Below are 20,970 nucleotides of genomic sequence, written 5' to 3'. Positions count from 1 at the left end.
TATTTTTTTTAGGACCACAATATAACCCCAACTATTCATATTTTCCTCAAAATATACTCCTCTCTCCTAATGGAATGACATTTCATATTATTTTAATTTTTTAACAATTTTTTAAAAGCTTGTTTAATGTCTCTATAAACAACTTCTTTTAGCATTTATCCCATTCTTGAATTTTATAAAAGATAATCAAATTTTCCATTAAAATTAATTAATATTTATTATTTATTTTTCAATTTTTTAAAAAATTAATTATAAAAATTTATTGTCTTATTTATTTGAGTACATTAAATTAATATTATTAGTACACAACCTTTTTGTAGTGATATCAAAATAATATTGTGTATATATAGCTACAAATTATGACAAGCTACACTTTTAGTTTTACAATGTATTCCGTTGAACTATTATCAAGGTAATTTTTTTTTGATTATTTTACCTAGTATAAAAATCAAATGCTTCATTTGTTTTAATTTATTTGTCCTAAAAACTTTTTAGTCCATTTTAAAAGATTTGTTTTTTGCTTTTAGCAACTTGACATGTTTAAGATACAAAATTAAAAGATATTTTAGTATATTTGACATATGTTTGACTTAAAATCACAAGATTTTTTTTTTTTATTTTCTTAAATTTCATGCCAAATTAAAATAGGACAAATAAATTAAAATGGAGAGAGTAATAAATTAAAATGGAGAGATTAATAAATAAATTACTATAGAATACAAATATGGACATACAAATTTAATGCATGATTAATATATGCATTTCGTACCCATGCAATGCACAGATATTATAAAAGTACATCACGACAAATATATTTGATTCAAAATTGAGATACTTTATTTTTTTGTTTTATTTTTAATTCAAATTTTATATTAATTCAAAAAAGTTTATATTTATATTCAAGTTAGAGAAAATCAGCACGATTGGAAGAATATATAAAAATAGGTCTCTTTTAAATAAATACTACGTATTAGAATTCTTATGGGATGGAATCTATAGTTCAATTTCAATGCGAATTATCATTTTTATAATTTTTTTAGTAAATTAGTATGTGAGTTTTATTTCCTTATATACTTTACTTATTTTTTTATAATTGATTTTTAAAAATATTGACAGATAAATAATAAATATTAGTTAATTTTAATTCAAAATTGGATTACCTTTTATAAAATTCAAGAATGGGGTAAATGCTAAAAGAAGTTGCTTATACACATATTAAATAAGTTTTAATTGTATTATTAAAAAAAAGTGACATAACATTCTATTAGGAGAGAGAAGTATATTTTGAGAAAAATAGAAATAGTTAGATAAATATTGTGGTTCCAAAAAAAACTTAAATAATATTATAAGACAAATTTTCAAAGATAAATGGCTATCTAAGGAATTTACTCCATCTGTATTATGATTTATTCAATTGGTTTTTCCAAAATTAAAGTGTCATGATCCTTCATAATTAAGCAATCAAACAAGTCATAGTTGTTTCAATCTCACAGTACAATGACGTGTAACTTTAAAACTATCTTACTGCCACGCAATCACGCTTACGTGGAAAACTACAAATACTTTTCCCCATAAAATTTAAGTATTTGCAACGTGAGGCTAAACTTACTGACCGTAGTTCACTTATAAACCATTAGATCAACGGGACTCACAAACTTCAACGGTTCGATAGTTATCTGTGATACAAAAAAGTGTGCATTGCTGTCACATTTATGCCCTCGGTTTCCTAAGTCTTTTCTCGAATTTCTATTTTCGGCTTTTCGCCCAACCCAACTGCCTAAGCAAAGCTAAAAACGAGAAATTATATGCAAAATGCAATACGCAAACTTTTTTTTTTTTGGTCTTCCCCAAGAACACCTGCCATTCAATTTGTGAATTTCTGGAGAAAAGTTTTTAGATCAATTTTTCTATTTACAGCATTGTTGTTGTTTGTTTGTTTCGAATCTTCATTCGGGAACGACTTTGAAGAATTGTAAAGTATCGATTGTAACCTCCCTTTCGCGACACTCTTGCTTCACTTTCTAGGGTTCGTGCAACTTTCCCCTATTTTTTTCTTTTTGCACTTTTTCTCTGTAACATTCTTTCCTGGATATAGTTTGCAGATGAACTTCTTTTTTGTGAGGAATTGGAAGAAGGTGGTGGGATTAGTGATTACTTTGTATGGTATTTTTGTGATTGATGAAAGCTGTTTGGTAGAGAATTAATTGGTGTTTCGTGGTGCTTTACTTGGCTATGTACAATAGAAATGATGGAATGCCCATGTTGTGGCAATTTCACCTTTTCCTTTTAAAAATTTAGTTTATGTGGTAGGAATCAAAAGAGGTGGAATTTACATTTCTGCTGGTTTGTTGATTGTTGGAATGGTTTCTTTTTTAGGTTGTGGCTTTTATATGTATGCAGGTTTGGCTTTTTAATCCGTTGCTCTTTTGGAGGAAGCAATGTTCCTTGTTTATTTTGTTTGGGTTACCTGGCTCTTATGGAAATTTGGGATAGTTTGGACTATGTTATATATTCTTTTTGATCAGTAAAGATTATGTTTTGAACATTTTTAAGTGTACATTGAGTTCTTGAACTCATTTACTGGGAACTAAATGCATAGCTATTTAAAGGGTTCGTCTGCGACTTGTCTGTTCTGGCTCGATATGCTCTTTTTCTGGTATATAGTGGAGTTGCTCGCTTGGTTTCCCAAAAAAAAAAATGGAACTCTATTTTCTTTTAAATTCAGTGTCAGACCTGTTTTGGAACATAAGAGGGTCTTATCAATTTCATTTTTATCTGTTCGGGTCAGAAAGCATTTAGGTACTCAAGCCTGCTTGATTCTGGATGTTTTGTTTTATGAAGTCCATAATGAGAAGTGCTGAAGTTTAAATCATTGAAGATCATTGTGGTGTAGCTGTGGAGTTTTACATCTAGATGGATTTTGATTTTCATAAATCATGGATGATTCAAGTATAATTTTCATAAAAGAAAGAATTTTGCTCAAGAGTAATTTGTACTATCAAGGGAAACTTCTACAGGAGAGGAAATAAGAATATAGCTATGTGTGTGCAGCTTAAGGAGCTTGGAATTTAAATAGAGAAAATTGGACATGATGCTGCCCGAAGCATTGTAAAATGTGGTATAGTCTTGAGTATCATATACACCTTTCGTATCTTTTTTTGCTCTTATGTGAACTTAAGGAGACTTCTACCTGTGGACAAATAGTCTAATTTGTGACAAGATATAGGTGAAACATTAGAGTATTGACAGTCTTTGAGTGTTCATTTCACCTTGCCGATTGATGTGTGAATATTTGGTTTAACAATGCTAGTTGGTACGTTTAGTGATATCAATCGGGTTACTTGAAAGAAAAGCAAGAAAATAATGCAACAACATATCTAATGTAATCCCACAAGTGAGTGGGGTCTGGGAAGGGCAGGTGTAGATAGGTTGTTTCCTATAGAAAATAAGAAAATAATTAGATAGCGAATAATATGAAATTAAAGGCTATAAAGATAAGATAGACTAAATTTCCGAATCTCAAAAGTAATGACTAGGAACATTAATTGATTGTAGTAAACCTAATTAGCGGATTAAGGCTAATCATGATTATAGAAGATTCAATTGAAGAACTTAGATGAAGTGATCTAGACCCTTAATTGAATATTAAGGAAAATAATTAATATTACCTTTGTTCAATTAATCAAGTAAGAACCGCAAATATCAAGCAAAGATTATCTTATCTCTTAAAAGAATCATTCTTGTAAGGTTGTAAGATAAATCTCAAGTAACCAATATAGAAAGGTTAAAGAAAAGAACACTTAATAATATTAAGAACATTGTTGTCTAAAAGAACAAAATCCACCACAATATATAGGGGAAAAATCGTCCAACTCTATTCCAAATAGCATGGATTCGAATCCTACTTTTTATGGAAATAATAAGTAGTAAAACCTAACAAGAAAATTTTGAACTAGGAAACTTATAAACTTGGTAAGCAGGTAAAATTAATATCATGCTTTTTCCAAAACTACCAAACAGAAGGTAAGGAAGAAGTGCAAAATTTGCACCTAAAATTCATGCCTAAGCACTCAAGTTTGGGTGTGAATTCCACCTTTTGGGCGTGATTCTCAGCCTATTGTGGGCTTGATTTTTAGCTCCCTTGGGGCCTATGCAGGCCCCAATTTTCCTCCTCTTGGGCTTGGACCATGAAATACATGTAACACTTAGCCCATTCTTCGCCATAGTTTTTGGGCTCTTAACTTCTAAAACATCATCTAAGTCCTTTAATGGAGATATGTGCTACGCGAACATGGGTGCTATAGTATAGTTGAACTCTGCATGCATCTCTCGCATCTGCTTAAATAGTAACCTCAAACAAGGGATTTAGGTGTAGATCTTTTTGTTTGTCACGTCTTTATGAAGTAAAAGATTTTCCAAAATCCAAAAGCCTGGTCATGATCCTAGCAAGCAGAAACATGAAAATGTAATGCTCAAAAGATATACATTTGACTTTGCTTAATGATGTACCCATATATGGCTAAGAATGGTTGTTGTTGGGGGAAGTGAACTCCGGATGCATCTGTATTATCTGATAAAATGTCGACCTTAAAACAATGATATTGGGTTACACCCTTTTATTGGCCATGACTCTATGAGATAACAGGATCTTCTGGAATCTGAAAGCTGTTTACAATATCTAGCAAGCAGAAAAATTTAAAAAGAAGTTCCCGTCTCTCTAGTACATGTCATGCTCAAAATATTTACATTCCTATTGAGGATGTTATTCTTCCCGTATCATCTTATTGATAATATTGTAGTAGTCATGCATAAGATTTTCTGACTTATTCAAATGTTTGTGGCAGGGTTCCCGAAGGCAGGATATTGAGAATTTGATCTTCCCTATTCGGCATCAGTTTTTTATGGATATGAAGTATTATGCAGGATACTTCTGATGCCTACGTTTCTGGTACATGGTTCTGTTGGAGAGAATCATTTAGGAAAGAAGCTAAAGTGATTAGTTCTATCCTTGGTGACATAGAAGCTTGTGGTTGAGTTTTGAATCATCCTGATTGTGGGCCATATTTCCTTGAGATTCTGAGAAGCAGCATCCTAAAATGGGATGGAGGGGAATTTTAGTCTCGTTACTATTTTCCATCACATTGGTTGAATCGTCAGGCAATTCTGGAAAATTGTGGTCGCTGTACATAGTTTCAGGATCATCTCCACTTTATAGTTGTGCTGTATACAGTGCTGGTTTTTTCGTACTGGTGGCTGTTGTCCTGTCTATGTATCTAATTGTTGAGCATCTAGCTGCATACAATCAGCCTGAGGTTTTTGCTTACACCTGTTCGATCTTCTTGAAGTTAATTTTTACTTGCATACATCATTTGATCCTATGGGCTGCTGACCTTTTCTTTTTGGATCAGTTTGTGGTGCTTGATTGAATCCATGCTTGTATTGTTATTTTTGTACAGACACTTGGTCTTTGTGGCATTGCCTACCTTTATTGTCTTGAGAAACTGATAGGACTGAATTATTTTTTATCACAGGAGCAGAAGTTTTTGATTGGACTGATCTTGATGGTTCCTGTTTATGCAGTGGAATCGGTAAGAGAACCTTTAGCTAGTCTGCTAGCCTTTCCTCTAGTTTATTTGGAAATGACCTTTAAAAAGTTTGTTATAAACATATTGAGATGCTGGCGGTTATTATTATTTTAAATAAATCTCTCTTTGGACAAGCAGAGAAAATATGACCCTACCAAAAGGACCAGTTATGCTTACAAAGACGGTAAAAGAAGGGCTAAGATAAGAAAATGCAAGTCACTTTAGGTTTTTGTCAGTTCTGCATTTAGGTATATTTTTATTAAAAAAGATCAGTTGGTAACTTACTGCTGACTTTGATGATGTCTCTGCATTACATTTCCTATACTCCTACGGGGAACACTTGATATGTTTGTGGGTGAGGTTTGAATTTTGTGATTTGCCTCTGGAACAGAATTCATGGCTCCCTGTATATTCTGTTGTTGGTTAATATTGTTTCTTGGTCCACAATAATTTCTGAGAAATTGCCTCATGATTCATTTCTTATGAAAAGAACTGATGAACGAAATATGTATTCCTTATTCAGCTGAATACAAATGTAGGCCTTAACAAATGGTTAAACTGCCGATTAAACAGGGGAAAACTTAGATAAAAGGAAACAGATAAAGTATACGATGTAGTGCAGATGCTCCAGCATAGCATAAATTCCAATAGAAGAAAATCTCCTAAAAGAATGGAGGAAAGGGTTATCTGTATTTTCCTTATCATAAAAAAATTTGAAGGAATTGATATAAAGAGTAAAAATGTGGAAGTTTAAGTTAAAATTGAGTTTGGTGCATCTTCAACAACCTTTATATCTAATTTTACAGTATGTTCATCACCCTAAATCTAAAAATATCATGTTGTCTTTTTTGTCTTTATGATTCAGTGAGGGTTTTTGTTGAATCTTTGACCAGTTCTTGCATTTACCTGACAGTTCTTATCTTTAATGGACTCAAATGCCGCATTCAACTGTGAGATCATACGCGATTGTTATGAGGCTTTTGCACTATATTGCTTCGAGAGGTATCTGATAGCCTGCTTAGGTATGTCTTCAGGCATTGGTTGTTGCACTCTTCTCCTATTTTAAGTTGTCCCTTGGAAAAAGCGCATCTTGAAAATTTTAAGTGCCTCAGTTACCAGCTTGGAGTCTGATAGTGTAACTATAGTTGTGTTTATTATTCACATAACTTTTTCCAAATGTTTCTCCATCCATGTTGCTTTTGCATCTTATGTCACAATGGAGTTCTGTAGTTTTCTCAATTCTCAGTACTTCTCTAGTGGGATAAAACTATGCTACCTTCTTTTTTTTTTATAGAAGTTCCTTTCTTTAAAGATGATTCTCATATGAGCTACATGACACAGGTGGAGAGAAAAACACCATCGAATTTATGGAAAGTCAAAGTGTCGTAAGTTCCTCCAGCTTGCCTCTGCTGGATGATGCATATGCATATGGAGTTGTTGAACATCCTTTTCCATTGAATTGCTTTATCAGGGAGTGGTATCTTGGTTCTGACTTCTATCAAGCAGTAAAAATTGGGATAGTGCAATATGTATGTGCCTCTCTAGTAATTTGTTATGATTTTGACAGTTTCGTCAAGTTTTTATGTACTGAATAATTAAGGATTCTCCTTCCAGATGATACTCAAGATGATATGTGCTTTACTGGCTATGGTTTTTCATCTTTTTGGCATCTACGGTGAAGGCAAATTTGAGTGGAGATATGCGTAAGTTAAACCGGGTTTTCGATATTACTTCAAAGATATCATTGTTTTTTCTACCTATTTTGTGACTCTCCTACTGCCGAGTTCTAGCCTAGCCTCTGGATTAATTGAATTTATGTCATATATTGGATATGTCATGAAAACACAAGCTTTCCACGACGTTGATCTGAGTGTTGATTCTTGCAGCTATCCGTACTTGGCAGTTGTTCTTAATTTTAGCCAGACGTGGGCCTTATATTGCCTTGTGCAGTTTTATTCAGTCACCAAGAATAAATTAGCACCGATTAAGCCGTTGGCGAAGTTTCTGGTATTCAAGTCAATTGTGTTCTTGACGTGGTGGCAAGGGATAGCTGTTGCCTTTCTGTTGTCATTTGGAACATTCAAAGGTTCTTTGGCACAGCTGTTGAAGACAAGGATCCAGGACTATATCATCTGTATTGAGGTCAGTTGTGTTTATTGAATTAGTTCCGTACACTCATCATTGCTTGATCACTATTTCTTGTGCCAACAGAGGCTCATGAATAGAAATGATTTATTTGAGCGTGGGATATGTGCTAACTTTTGGTGTGCATCGATGAGCTGCTGGAGTATTCTGTCTATGAACTTCTGTGTATTAAAGTGAAGGCATAGTGCTCTTGAATATTCTAGTTGTTTGTGCCTCTAACATTCTCAAAATCGAGTTGTTCTAGAATTAGTGAAGGATGGGGGGGGGGGGGGGAGGGGAGTGACACAACTTAAAGTTGAGGACATTGAGAGCTGGATCACAAAACATCCCTAAATATTGGACTTGTACAAAGTTTTTTCAAGGAGCAGTTGTCCACATGATATATTTTGAGCTGCACCTGCACTCATAGGTGGTACTGGGCTGCCGAAGTTGACGTTTGAAAGTATAACTTGTTTGTGATGCAGTACCAAAAAAGCTAGTGGAACAAAGATAGGAAGAAGAATAAGTTATAAAGAGAGAGAAAGTATCCTTCGAGTCTTCTAAACTGTTAAGATATGACACTTGGGCCTAACTCAACCCCAAAAGTTAGCACGAGGGAAGATTTTCCCAAGTCCATATAAACAGATGACCAGTTTATTCCCCAACCAATGTGGGACCTAACCCACTCTAACACCTCCATCACGCCCAAACCCAAACTGGAGCGTGAACCAGGAGCCCAAACAGGGATGGACTACCATGTTAAGATATGGCACTTTGGGCCTAACTTAATCCCAAAAATTAGTTCATGACAGGAGGTTTTCCCAAGTCCATATCCACCAGTCCATTTCCCAACCAATGTTGTACTCTAATCAGGTCTAACATAAACAAAGTACATGATGGGGGTCCTATTTGTAGGATATTGAATTAAACAAGTTAGCACTCTTAGAACTTCGTGAGAGTTCTTCTTGATGCCTCTCAATGATATCTCTCTTCATTAAAAAGAACTCTTAAAACTAGTAGAATCTCATCTCAAACTAAAAGATAAAACAAAGTTAAAACTGTTATTTCTGACAAAAAGATAATATTATGTCTAATAAGTAAACCCTATATCTAACAGAAAGAAAAGGGCCTTCTACTTGATTTGTCAACTCAGGGATAAGATAAAAAAATTAGGGATAATTGCACTTTTGATCCCCCTCAGGTATTAGTAAATTCTGATTTTCGTCCTCATGTTATTTCACTAAGCATATAGCCTTGAATTAATTAAATTGTGAGTTTTTGGTCCCTTTACATTGGAAATATGCTTATTTAAATTATCTTTAGAACTCTTATCAGCCTAAATGTAAAATAATGTTACAAATTCAATATAACACACGTGCAATTAAATGGTTTAACAGTCAATAAATTTATTAAATTTGTGAAGACACATGCAGAAGGATAAAAGATGCACATTTCAATTACCGAAGGTTAAATGTGCTCAACGAGTGTCACAAGGACCTTAATGTGATTTTTCTAAATATTTCAGGGACTAAAATTGCTAATTTCCCTAAAGATTAAGATGTTGATAAAGCAATCTCTGGTGGAAACACGGGATACGGTTACAAGAAAAGCAAATCACATAGCTTGCTCTTGTGATTGGGATTATGAAAGAAACTTGTTGTTTTGTTAGGAAGGAAATCCTTGACAATTGATCAGAAAAAATTGTCTTGATATACATGGGTAGAACTAAGAAGAAACTTCAACAGTTGTATCAGTACTAGCTACAACATTTTGCTATGGTTCACAAGCATCATATGTCTGGTCTCAGGAGGGGGAAGTATCTGCATATGGATGAAACAAGAGTGACTTTTATGAATATTATGTTGCAACAATCTTTGTATTTTCGGTAAGAGAAAGAGTCGAGACAATTTTCGTGGAGATTTACTTAACTGAGGTTGGTCGGAGTTAGCTGGGAAGTAATATTCCAGAATTAAGATAGTGATTAATCAGTTGTCTAAGAAGGCAACAAGTTAAAAGGATAGGTAGGTGGTGGCGTCAAACCCTTTGCTAGGAAATAACGTTGAATTTAAAGATTCCATTGATGTTAGATGAGAACAAACCTAGGAAAGAGTACTGCAAATATGTTTGCTGGCTTGGGTAGACATCAAAAAAGAGAGGTTGACTTGCATAGAAGTAAGAAGATGGGTGCAGAGAATGTGGAGGGTTGCTGCTGGAAAAAAGAGATAATTACAAACTATTACTTCAAAAGTCAAAGCTTAAAGAATTATCATGGGTGATGTGTATCAGAACAATCATAAAGTGTCTCTATGCTGGTGGTGCGGACTTTTACAATTCGCCTCTAAGATGAACACCCAAAACATGTTGCAGAAAGGTGAACACCTAAGCATGTTTAGATCAGGTTGTTAGACTTTACAATTCACCTTCGATCATAAAACATGTTTAGAGTAATTGGTGATAGATGCTAGGGATTTCTGGAGATTGCTGCCATTACAAGACTTAGAGCCACCCTTTTTTCCTCAATACTTAATAGTGCACCTTTAGTGGGCTTGCATTTGTGTGGTGGTCTCCTAATTTTATCCGTCAGATTGAAGCTGAGAGAGTAAGATTTACTATGTAAAGAATTTCAAAGATCAACGTTCCCGCGCAACATGTCACGACATGTGTCTAAAAATGCCATATTTCAAAATTTAAATTGTAGAACAAGTTAAGACATCGATCGCACGAGTAGTGGAAGTAGATTTTTGGAAGATTTAATAGGAGGAATAGAATTATTGAAGTCTCGGGTAAAGATTGCCAAAACATGGTGTTATTACTTGAGCCCAAAAATTATCGACAGTCCAGAAAATTGGTCGAGAAAAGTCAATTTGGTGGGGCATCTAAACCCTAGGCGTAGGACTTCTGAAGGCCCAAAGAATCAGGCGTGGTTATACGGAAATAAATGCAGTCCTGGATTAGACACATACACTAATGTATGGATAATGTGAGAGCACTCTAGAGTCTAGAATGTCAAATCTGAAAATTCGAATTCCTAATTCCTCTTGAGAAAACTAGTGATACTTAGGCAGCTAATAGATAGTAGCCACCTGGCGGGCAACAATTTTGAGTAAATGGAGGCAAAAAAGTGTAATCAGCAGACGAGGTAACACTTTAAATTGCGTGCGTGATGTACTAATTTCCTTGGTACGAATTACGAAATGAAACAAGACGATGCCCCGAGATACTCTTCTTGGTTGGATAGTGCTTCCGCATTGGTAAGGAAATGCCCTTAGATTGGGTAGACAATGGGGTGCCCAATTTGAGAGATTCTATGAGGCACTTGTACTATGTGAGAAGATCACCCCCGGAGATTGGAGAGAGAAAATGAAATGTTGCTGAAGTACTTGAACTTTTAGTTGCTAACACTTGTACTATGTGAGAAGATCACCCCAGGAGATTGGAGAGAGAAAATGAAATGTTGCTGAAGTACTTGAACTTTTAGATGCTAAGTGTCAAGGAGCTGAAAAAGCTAGAGTTAAATGAATTAGAGTAATGGGGCAGCAAGAAACAAAAATAGGCAGCACCAATACAGTGAAGATGAGGATACGAATAAATAGTTGGAACGTAAGGGACTGAGCAGCAGGGTAAACATATAAGATTACAACATTGAAATGCCTTTTGAAAGGCGAGCTAAAAAGTAATTTATAATCTTGTGAAGCATAAAATTAGAAATTACCTGCCCATAGTAATGGTTAGTCCATTTGTGTCGTCGTTCTTGCCAGTTGTCATCACTTGATGTGGTGGTAAGTTTAGGTTTTGTCATTTAACAGATGAAGTGAAGGATGACATTGATGTGAGTAAAGACCTGGTGATGTCATGATATGGGAGAAATCAAAGTTGACTTCTACATAGGGCCTTCACTGTGTCGCCACACATAAAAAATATGCTGAGATGTGTTTTAAGCTCAAATTGGAATTATACAACCCTTTTCTGTCTATGGTTATGTTTGCCACATTGGGATACTTCAGTTTGGATTTCTGATAGAAAATATTAATTAAAAAAAGTTCATTATTTTATCAAATTCCACCGGATTTTGCAGTAATGTAAGCCCTCAAGAAGTTTTGAGCCTAAGAATAATCCTTGAAATGTTTGACCCCATTAAGCAACAAATTATGCTATAAGCTGCAGCAGAAGTTCTCAAAATTGAGTAGAGAAGACTGGTTAGTATGCAATGTGGAGTATCACTATGGTAGGAACATACTCTTCATGAGCATCATAATTTATCTACTTTTCTGATAGGAATGTTCCAAGGATTTACTTGGGTGGGCGAGAAATACTAACCTAAGAAGGTGCAAGATTTTACGAGATTTTCTTTTAACCTGTTATTTCAGATTAGGGAAAAACCTTTTGCTCGATAACAGTTGCTACATATGTTTCTTGTTGTGATGTTTTGAATTGTTTGGTGAGCAGATGTTAGGCAATGGTTTATTACAGTTATCTAATGTTTTCTTGTAAAAACAGATGGGCATTGCTGCTCTGGTACATCTTTATGTTTTCCCAGCAAAGCCTTACAAGCGTGGAGAAAGATGTGTCAGGAATGTAGCTGTGCTGTCAGATTATGCCGCTCTGGACACCCCACCAGACCCGGAGGAAGTTCAGGACTGTGAAAGGTCTACCCGTGTACGCATTTCTCGGCCTGAAGAGAGAGAGAAGCGTCTAAAATTTCACCAGAGTGTTCGTGATGTAGTTGTTGGAAGTGGTGAAATAGTAAGATTTTCATTTTCCTTGATGTCTTCTTTTATTGTTTTAAGTATTCTTGTTTTTCTCCCACTATGCAACTAATGTGCTTTCTGTTGTCGCATCTTTTAGATAATTGATGATATGAGGTTCACAGTATCTCATGTTTCGGAACCAGTTGAAAGAGGAATTGCTAAAATAAATAGGACTTTCCATCAGATATCAGAAAACGTAAAACGGTATGAAGAGAGGAGGAGGAACTCAAAGGATGATAGTTATATTGTTCCGCTGAACTCATGGACAAATGAGTTCTCTGAAGTACATGATGATCTTGTTGAAGGGAGTATGAGCGACAGTGGGATGCATGGCAAGAGACCACATCATCAATCCAAAGGGATGTCATCCTTACGGAGATAGTAGACCCTTTAATCTAACCTAGAAGAAGGGTTTGGATTTCATCTTCTAACCATATCGTTCATTCAGTATCCACTGTGGAGATTTTCCACATTGAGATAATATGGTAAGCAACCTATATTAGGAGTGCACATGATTATTGAGAAGGCACCTGTGAGGTTGAAGTACTGGAAAGACTTGAATAGCTGATGATTTTACATATGTAAAGTTTGGAGGAAAACTTAGATAATGACATGGTTGGAGGAGTAAACTGATTAAATAGTTCGTAGAGGTGTGAGAGAGAAAATAGTCAGCTACTAAGTTCTTGGCTGATCTCCGAAAGAGTAAGACTTTTTACTGTTACTTGTGAATGAATTTTTGCACCACACTACATAGTCCTCCAAATGTATTTACTTTCTTGTGGAGTTCTCTCATGTTGGTGAACTTCTCTACTTAGTTCTGGATTTTGTCAGACGTACAAGTATCTCTCCATGCTGACATGTGTTTAATTATACCTTTGCGTTCAGTTTGTTGTCAAGCATTGTTCTCTATACAAAAGGTGTTTTCGATTAAACAGCTTCAATAGTACCTTTTGCCAAACATGTCTACACATTAAGCAAGAAAAGAAAAGAGGTATCTGCATGTTCATATAAAGGACATATAGTGCTATTGACTACTCCCTATTTAGCTAATCTGTCTCCTGTGAGCAGCTAGCCTAGTATGAGAATCCATTTAGGCATGCCCAGTTTGTTGCAAATCAGTTTTCTCCATTCTGCCTTGAAAATCACCTCTGATGTTGAGAAAGAATTGGTTGTTCCTCCCGTAGTAGCAGTGTATCCACCTCATCATAGTTTATGCGCACTATTGGAGCCAAATTTGTTGATACACCTTGAACATGTTGAGATTTCATACTTTAGATATTCTTCCACGTAGTTCTTGGTTTTGGCAAAAGGGTGAGAGAGGATACACGCATCTTGTAGCACTAAAGGGTTGTTTGGTTGCTAGTTAGAGTTATGCAGGTATTGATAATATAAAGATTAATATACCAGTTATTCATGTATTTTGCATCTTTTATTATACATAAATTGATTCGAAATTTATACATGTTTAATTATGCAGGATCGTAAACTAGTAACAATCACTGCTTGATGTGTTGAATAAGTATGGTACTAACTTTGCTGATTTTATTCTATGAATAATTCTCCTTTCCAACTAGTGACTAAACGACCCTCTTAGCTAGTTTGATAGTTGGTTAGAATTGTCCAAAAATAGTAATGTAGAGATTAGTTATGAAATATATTATGTATTATTTTATGCGGCGATTAGTTATGAGAAGTTTAATTATTTATGTATTAGTTATTTTATTTTTTATCTTATATAAAATAATATATAACATTTTGTCATAGCTTATAGATATTAGTTACTCAAATTTCTAAATTGTAAATAAAACACATATGTTGAATTTTATACATACTAAAAAATACCGCCAAATATGTTATTTCCTCCGTCCCATTTTATAGAGTTAGTTTGAGTTTAAGAAAGAAAGACAGATTTTTGAAATTTGTGGTCTAAAATAAGTGATAAATATTTGTATGGTTATAAATTATTTCATTAAGAATAAAATGATTATTTTAAAATTAAATTATCACTTAATATAAATATGATATTTTTTTTGGCACCGATTAAAAAGGAAGTGAATCATATACACGGGAACGAAGTATCATTTATGCATAAAACCAAACAACCCCCGGGATGTTACGTGATATTGGTTCCGCTCTTTATTATTGTACATAAAGTGTGTCGAGTAGCAAAAAGTAATTATTTCATGAGATGGAAGAAATCTAATTTAAGCTAATTTTCCACCACAAAATTTATGGAATTGTGAGTCCTGTCCTACCATGTTTTTCTCCACAGACGACCTCCGTGACTATAGGGGAAAAGGCCACGGATACGTGCTCGATTTTATGGAGAAATGGTTGAGGGTTAAAAAAGGAATAATAATTTTTTTTTAGTTTTTTTATAAAATATTTATTGTTTTTAAATGTATTTTTTATTTATTATCTAGATATATTATATTTTAAAATATTTATCATTTTACTATAGCAATTGTATTAAGTACTATGTATTAAAAGTGAATTATATATGTAATATATATATGCATTATAAATATATTAAAATGTATTATATTTGTTTTGGTTAAATAAAACTGTATTATGTATTAAAAATGAATTATGAATGTAATATAGATGTATTACACTATATATAAAAGTAATTTTGCATGCAATATAGATGTATTATAGGTGTCTTAAAATGTATTAGGCTTTTTTTGATAAAAAAATCTACATTATATATTAAATGGTAAATATTTCTAAATATGGTATATTTAGGTAAGTTTTTCAATAAGTAATGGAGTCAAATTTTTATTAAATATTTTAAAATATAAAAAAGTAAAGATGAAAAAGTTATAGGGAGTTCAATATATATATATATATATATATATATATATATATATATATATATATATATATATATATATATATATATATGAACTTTATATGTAACTAGGAACTTAGGTCCAAGCGGTAGTAATTTTCTAGTTGGAGTTGGCACACGTAGGCCCGACACCAGAGATTGATTGGCGCATTCGGTAAAGTATTCCGCTAGCTGGCGCATAGCAAGCAAGAAAGCTCAAAGCCATAAGTAAGGTCCGGAGCAGGAGCGTTAGGGTAGGCGATGGCCGCTGCATAGTGGAATTTAGCAAGTTGTCGGAAATCGGCACCACCTATTCGAGCAAGAGTTGTGCTCACAGAGTAAATCCGGAGAAGAGGAATTGAACTCTATGAGATCGAATTTTCTGTTGTTCCTCAGTTTCTCAGTGGTAGAGCGGTCGGCTGTTAACCGATTGGTCGTAGGTTCGAATCCTACTTGGGGAGATTTGAATAATTCATAATTCTTTAATTCAGAATAAAGGGCTCGCTTTGTCCGTTAATTCAGTATTTTTTTTTATAAATATCAAATACTGTGTTGAATATCAAACTTTTAAAAGATGCATATCAAATTTCATATCAAATACCATAATATTCAAATCTTGATGTTAAAAATTTCGATTTTGACAAGATATTGATATCTACCCTACCATGTCCGCCTCTACCAGGGACGAACGACCCATTTGAAGTTGTGGGTGGATAAAATGGTAATTACAACAGATTAGGGTTTGAACCCTGTGTTTTGTTCATCCTTCTTTTTTAGCTATATATAGTTGGCCATACCACAGCCGCAGTATCATACAGATCTCAACTTCTCTCTCTCACAGTCAGAAATTTCTCATAACATGGATGGAAATAGTGATGGCGTCGAAAGGGATGAGAGTATTAGGAAGTTGTTGGTTGTGGGTGGGGTGGAAAGATTTTATTCTTTACTTTTTTTCCAAATCAGAACGGAGAAAATCAAAGATTAGATCTTTCCTACTCCTCCCATACCCATGACTTCCACTAACTTCTCCCTTTCTTCATTTGTCATCTCCTTGCAAAATTCATTCTATTTGTTCTTGATTTATTATTTGATTGGTTAATATTATACTGTAACTTTCGAAATTAGTATACCTACCAGATCTTAGATGGGAAATATTATCGATAGACGAAAGTTGAAAACATGTCATTTGAAGATCGAGATCTGTATGTTCAATCTTAAATGGTTATTGTTCTTATTAAAACAATCTAAACTATATTTTGTGTAAGTAAGTCATTGAGAGGATGTTTGGATTGATTTATAAGCTGTTTTTAACTTTCTGTGAGTGTTTGGCTAATCAAGTTAAAATTATTTTGTGCTTAAAATAAGTCTCAATAAATAATTAAATTTATTTCAATTAGTTTATAAGTTGAAAATAGCTTATAAGTTGAAAAAACTTATAAATTATTTAAAAATAAATCAATTCAGGCAGACTATTAGATTGATAGAGAAAATGTTTGATTGCAATTTGCCAATTTAGGTAGGCAATAGCTTAATAATTTTAGCTTCTGATTAAGTGAGCTTCAACTGAATTTATTGTTTGGTATGGATTACTTTTCAATTTGCTGTGTGTGAGTTTTATGGTTCTTTGCGGAATGGCCTGTATTTGGCTTTATTTATCATCTAGATCTTTATTTTATCAGGTGAACACTTAATATTTTTAAAATATATTATTTTAAATTTCTTTGATTTTTGATCAAGTTTATGTGATGATTATTTGTTGAATCAGATAAAAAATGTGGTTACACACATTTAAAAACAATCGAAGATAATTATTTTAATTTAAAGAAATATTGAAGTTAAAAGAAAAAATATAACAATTAAAAAAAATTCCTACCCCCAATCTACCAATCTACCTTACGCTTCTTCTTCTTCTACCCCCCACCCCCCCACCCCATCAATACATGCACTTCTTCTATCTCTTCACATATTTTTTCTATTATTTGAGTGTTTTAGTATGATTGGGAAAAAGAATATTTATTTAAATTTGGGTAAAAGAAATATGACAAAAAAAGAAAGATTTTTCATTATGAAATAGAGTCGGATTTTAGATGAATTTTTGAAATACATATGTCTGATGATTTCAAAATTGAATGCAATTTTATATATTTCTTTCTCTCACCCTCCATTTTAATTACTTTATCACCATCATTAAATAACAAAAAATAATTATAATAAAATATCATAATAAAGATTTACTTGTTTCTATTCCTCTTCAACATAGGAAATTTACAAAGGGAAGAAAAAAATAAAAAGATAAGATAAGATCTAAATAGCAAAATAGATGAAAGATCCGGAAAGAGAAGAAATCGAGTAAAAAGAACTTTGGAGATGGGTTTGAAATTTCTTTAAAAAAATATATTATTTGTAATTAAAAATATGTGATAATTTATATCTGATGTGGATAGTGATGTGTTATCTATATAAGCGTGATTGAGAGACACATATAATTAAAGGAGTTTAAAATAATGTATTTTAATAACTTTAACTGTTCATCTAACAAAGTTATGAGTAAAAGGACTTAGATGACAAATAGAATCAAATACAGGAGTCTCCGAACATTCCGCCTTCTTCTAATAATGTTAAACCACCAAATTGTATGCAATATTTTCTAATTGCTAAATAAGTTAGAATATGTTGCAGGAAAAGAAAACCTCATGGTATACTCTGCTGGACTATTGGCATGTTCTTCTTGCTCTCTGCGCTTGAATACCAAACTTGTGTCTATCCAACATTTAGGAGAACTTGATTGATAAATATCTTTAATTATGACCTAATGTGTAAGTCGTAAATTTAATACTATCGAATTTACAAGACATATCTTTTAAAAAAAATTGTCTGGGCATAAATTCAGTCAGCATAATTTGTGTGTTGAGATATAAGTTTAATAGTATAAACACTTAAGTATAAAGTTTTAGAACTAAACTTGTGCGTTTGAAACATAATTTCAATAGTATGAACTTTTTATAAAACATAAAGTAAAACTGCTCCTATGTCTTATATGACATTCACATCTCATTAAGTATTAAAACTCTATTTATTTTCTATTTGAGATTGATATGTATAATTAAAGTAGATTATATATTTTATATGGTTAATTATTTAATAGACAAATGAAAATATATCAACCTTTTTTGAAATTTGAATCTAAATAATTATAATATTTTATTGTATAATTAGGAGTTTAGATGTTCAATTGAAATGTGATTTAATTTGAGTGTCTAAATGGGATATTCTAAGTCTTGATAAGTTTAAGAAGTTGATTACGTATTATGCCTTAAATTAAATTAATACACATTACTCATATACTCCATGCGCTCCACTTCACTTGCCATTCTTACTATTAAAAAAATAGATGGTCCAAAATAATTGTTTTATTAAAAAAAGAAAAAAAGCTCAAATATGCTATTAAGTTTTGAGAAAAGGCTCATTTATGTCATTCGTTAAAAGTTTGACTTATTTATGTCATTTTCATTTGAGAAAAGACTCATTCATGTCATTATTTGTTAACTGGAAATATTTTTCGTTTCGCAAAACTATTTTGTACATGTGGTCAATTATGATTCGGCTACGTCATTAACTAAACTATTATTTAAAATGAAAAAGGTTTCAAATATGCCATCGAGCTTTGAAAAAAAGCTCATCTATCCTATTCGTTAAAAGTTTAGCTCATCTATGTCATTTTAGTTAATAAATAATGACATGGATGAGCCTTTTCTCAAACGAAAATGACATAAATGAGCCAAACTTTTAACAGATGGCATAAATGTGCCTTTTTTAAAAGTTCGATGGCATATTTGAGCATTTTCTCTTAAAAAAATTAGGGAAAAGGCTCATAAATATCCCTCACTTATGGAAAAAAACTTATAAATATCCTTCTTTTATCTTTTCGTTTAAAAAGCCTTGAACCTATTTTTTTTTTTTGCTTAACAATACCCTTAACCTATTAAAAATGATTCAAAATACCTTTCTTCACATTTTGATCTAAAATAACCTCAACCTTTGTTTTGAATTCAAGAGTACCCCCTTCCACCTTTGTCTGAGATTACCATTAGTCTTTGTTATCTATTTATAATTATATATCTGCTATTTATGATTTTAATATTGATTAAACTTTTACCAAATAAAAAATCATGATTTTGTTATTTATACTAAAAAAATATATTCTTTTATTTTTTAAAAATTATTTGTGCTCGAAATCTTTAATTGAAGATAATCGTGTAAAGAACATTACTAGATTGGTTAGATCTCAACATCATATTCTAATTAATTCACTAAAATTTATCAGTAGAAGGATGTATCATTAGCGTTATCATAAACAAACATAATAAGAGATCACATGTGATGCAACAAATGTCCTCGAAGTATCATTAGCGGTCATTATGTTAGTAAAATCTAGAGTTGTTTATGTTGTTTTTTATTTTTTAATATTTTTAAAAAATTGATTACCCTCATGGTTAGGCAATGAAATAAGCGATGTGTTGGTAAAAAAGATCTCCAATATAAATTTTACTAAATTAAAAAAGTTATTAAATAGATATCTTATTAGAAAATCTTCTTTCTTATAATTTGAATCAATAAATAGTTATTTTCTTTAGATGTTTAGAATAAATCATTAAGTCTATGAATATATTAATTAGCCAAATGTTATCATTTTTTCTTTACTCTCTATTACTAAAAAAATTGATAAGATAAAGATTGTTTTTTCATTTCAAATATGTAGTTAGACTTATATATTTTAAATATTTTAGTATGAGATATATTAAGAATTTAAATAAATAAAAAATTATTTTTTAGAACGAAAGATAGAAGAAGGTATTTATGAGCTTTTTTTTTCCCCATAGATACGAGTATTTATGAATCTTTTCTGAAAAAAATATAATTAATTATTAATTTTTATCTTTATCCTTATTCAAAATAAATATAAAGAGTGATTAATGTTGTGAAAAAAACAGAGAGAATAATATTAAATTGAGAATAAAGAATAAATAGAAGTAGAATCCTATCCCTATCCCAATTCTTCTCTCAATTTATCAGGCCCATGACTGAAAAGCCCATATTCATCCTATTAGGGTTTCAAATCAGCCACCTCTACGCTTTCTGCTTTTAACTTTATATATTCCTCCATACCCACCATTAACAAACAGATCTCAGCTTCTCAACTACTACTTCTTTCTCACTTTCACACAACGCATATTTTTAATGTTTAATTTGGGCTGTGATGAAATCTAGAGAAAGTCATGCACCACTCTGATATCAGTGATGTGAAATTTCTCATACCCATAATACTTTCTGAGCTCTTTTTATTTTTATTTTCTTATTTTTTATATATATATATGAGCCATATGATGCGATCTTTCAAAAGATCAAGCCATGATGCGGACCGTACTATAGCCTTAAGCTTCTGGGGATGAACTTTGGTTACTGATGGCTTTTTTCTGCACTTTTTATTTATTTATTTATTATTTTTACCTATTTTACGTTTATACGAAATTTAATTCGTTTTTTTAATCTTTGCGATTTTATGATTTAGTTTTGAATATTTCTCAAATTGAGGAGAGGGAATCTGTAGTTGTCAGTAAATAAGCTATGAAGTGGAAAGGGATGAAGTTTGAGAGGTTATTGGAGTGGTAGGAATCGAAAGATA

General features: G+C 32.4%; 1 protein-coding gene and 1 non-coding gene across 3 annotated transcripts; both read left to right on the top strand.

Annotated features, from left to right (window-relative positions):
* The first annotated feature begins 1,775 nt into the window (after window positions 1–1,775).
* LOC129904277 (protein LAZ1 homolog 1) lies at window positions 1,776–13,329 on the top strand. Of its 2 annotated transcripts, none has more exons than XM_055979815.1 (9): window positions 1,776–2,026; window positions 4,845–5,312; window positions 5,532–5,588; window positions 6,499–6,607; window positions 6,927–7,114; window positions 7,200–7,288; window positions 7,472–7,727; window positions 12,207–12,452; window positions 12,555–13,329. In XM_055979815.1, exons 2-9 carry the CDS (start codon window positions 5,097–5,099, stop codon window positions 12,837–12,839), a joined length of 1,446 nt encoding a protein of 481 aa, XP_055835790.1. In that variant the 5' UTR covers window positions 1,776–2,026; window positions 4,845–5,096; the 3' UTR covers window positions 12,840–13,329. The 2 variants fall into 2 exon arrangements, with proteins under 2 accessions (XP_055835790.1, XP_055835791.1); XM_055979816.1 differs by lacking the exon at window positions 1,776–2,026 and adding an exon at window positions 2,923–3,118.
* Window positions 13,330–20,536: 7,207 nt separating this feature from the next.
* Window positions 20,537–20,623, top strand: LOC129904845 (small nucleolar RNA Z221/R21b). Its single transcript, XR_008770514.1, has one exon. It is a non-coding gene; the product is annotated as a small nucleolar RNA Z221/R21b (small nucleolar RNA).
* The last annotated feature ends 347 nt before the right edge of the window (window positions 20,624–20,970 follow it).

This window comes from Solanum dulcamara, chromosome 9 (assembly GCF_947179165.1).
Source record: "Solanum dulcamara chromosome 9, daSolDulc1.2, whole genome shotgun sequence".
In the NCBI taxonomy this organism is placed as follows: Eukaryota; Viridiplantae; Streptophyta; class Magnoliopsida; order Solanales; family Solanaceae; genus Solanum; species Solanum dulcamara.
The sequence above is the reverse complement of the archived record's forward strand: the minus strand, read 5'-3'. Positions and strand labels throughout refer to the sequence as shown.

Coding starts and splice junctions, on each gene's coding strand:
- LOC129904277 (XM_055979815.1), top strand. CDS start 5,097: ATGGGATGGAGGGGAATTTTAGTCTCGTTACTATTTTCCATCACATTG. Junction 5,313..5,531: donor CTGCATACAATCAGCCTGAG/GTTTTTGCTTAC, acceptor TTTTTATCACAG/GAGCAGAAGTTTTTGATTGG. Junction 12,453..12,554: donor TTGTTGGAAGTGGTGAAATA/GTAAGATTTTCA, acceptor CGCATCTTTTAG/ATAATTGATGATATGAGGTT.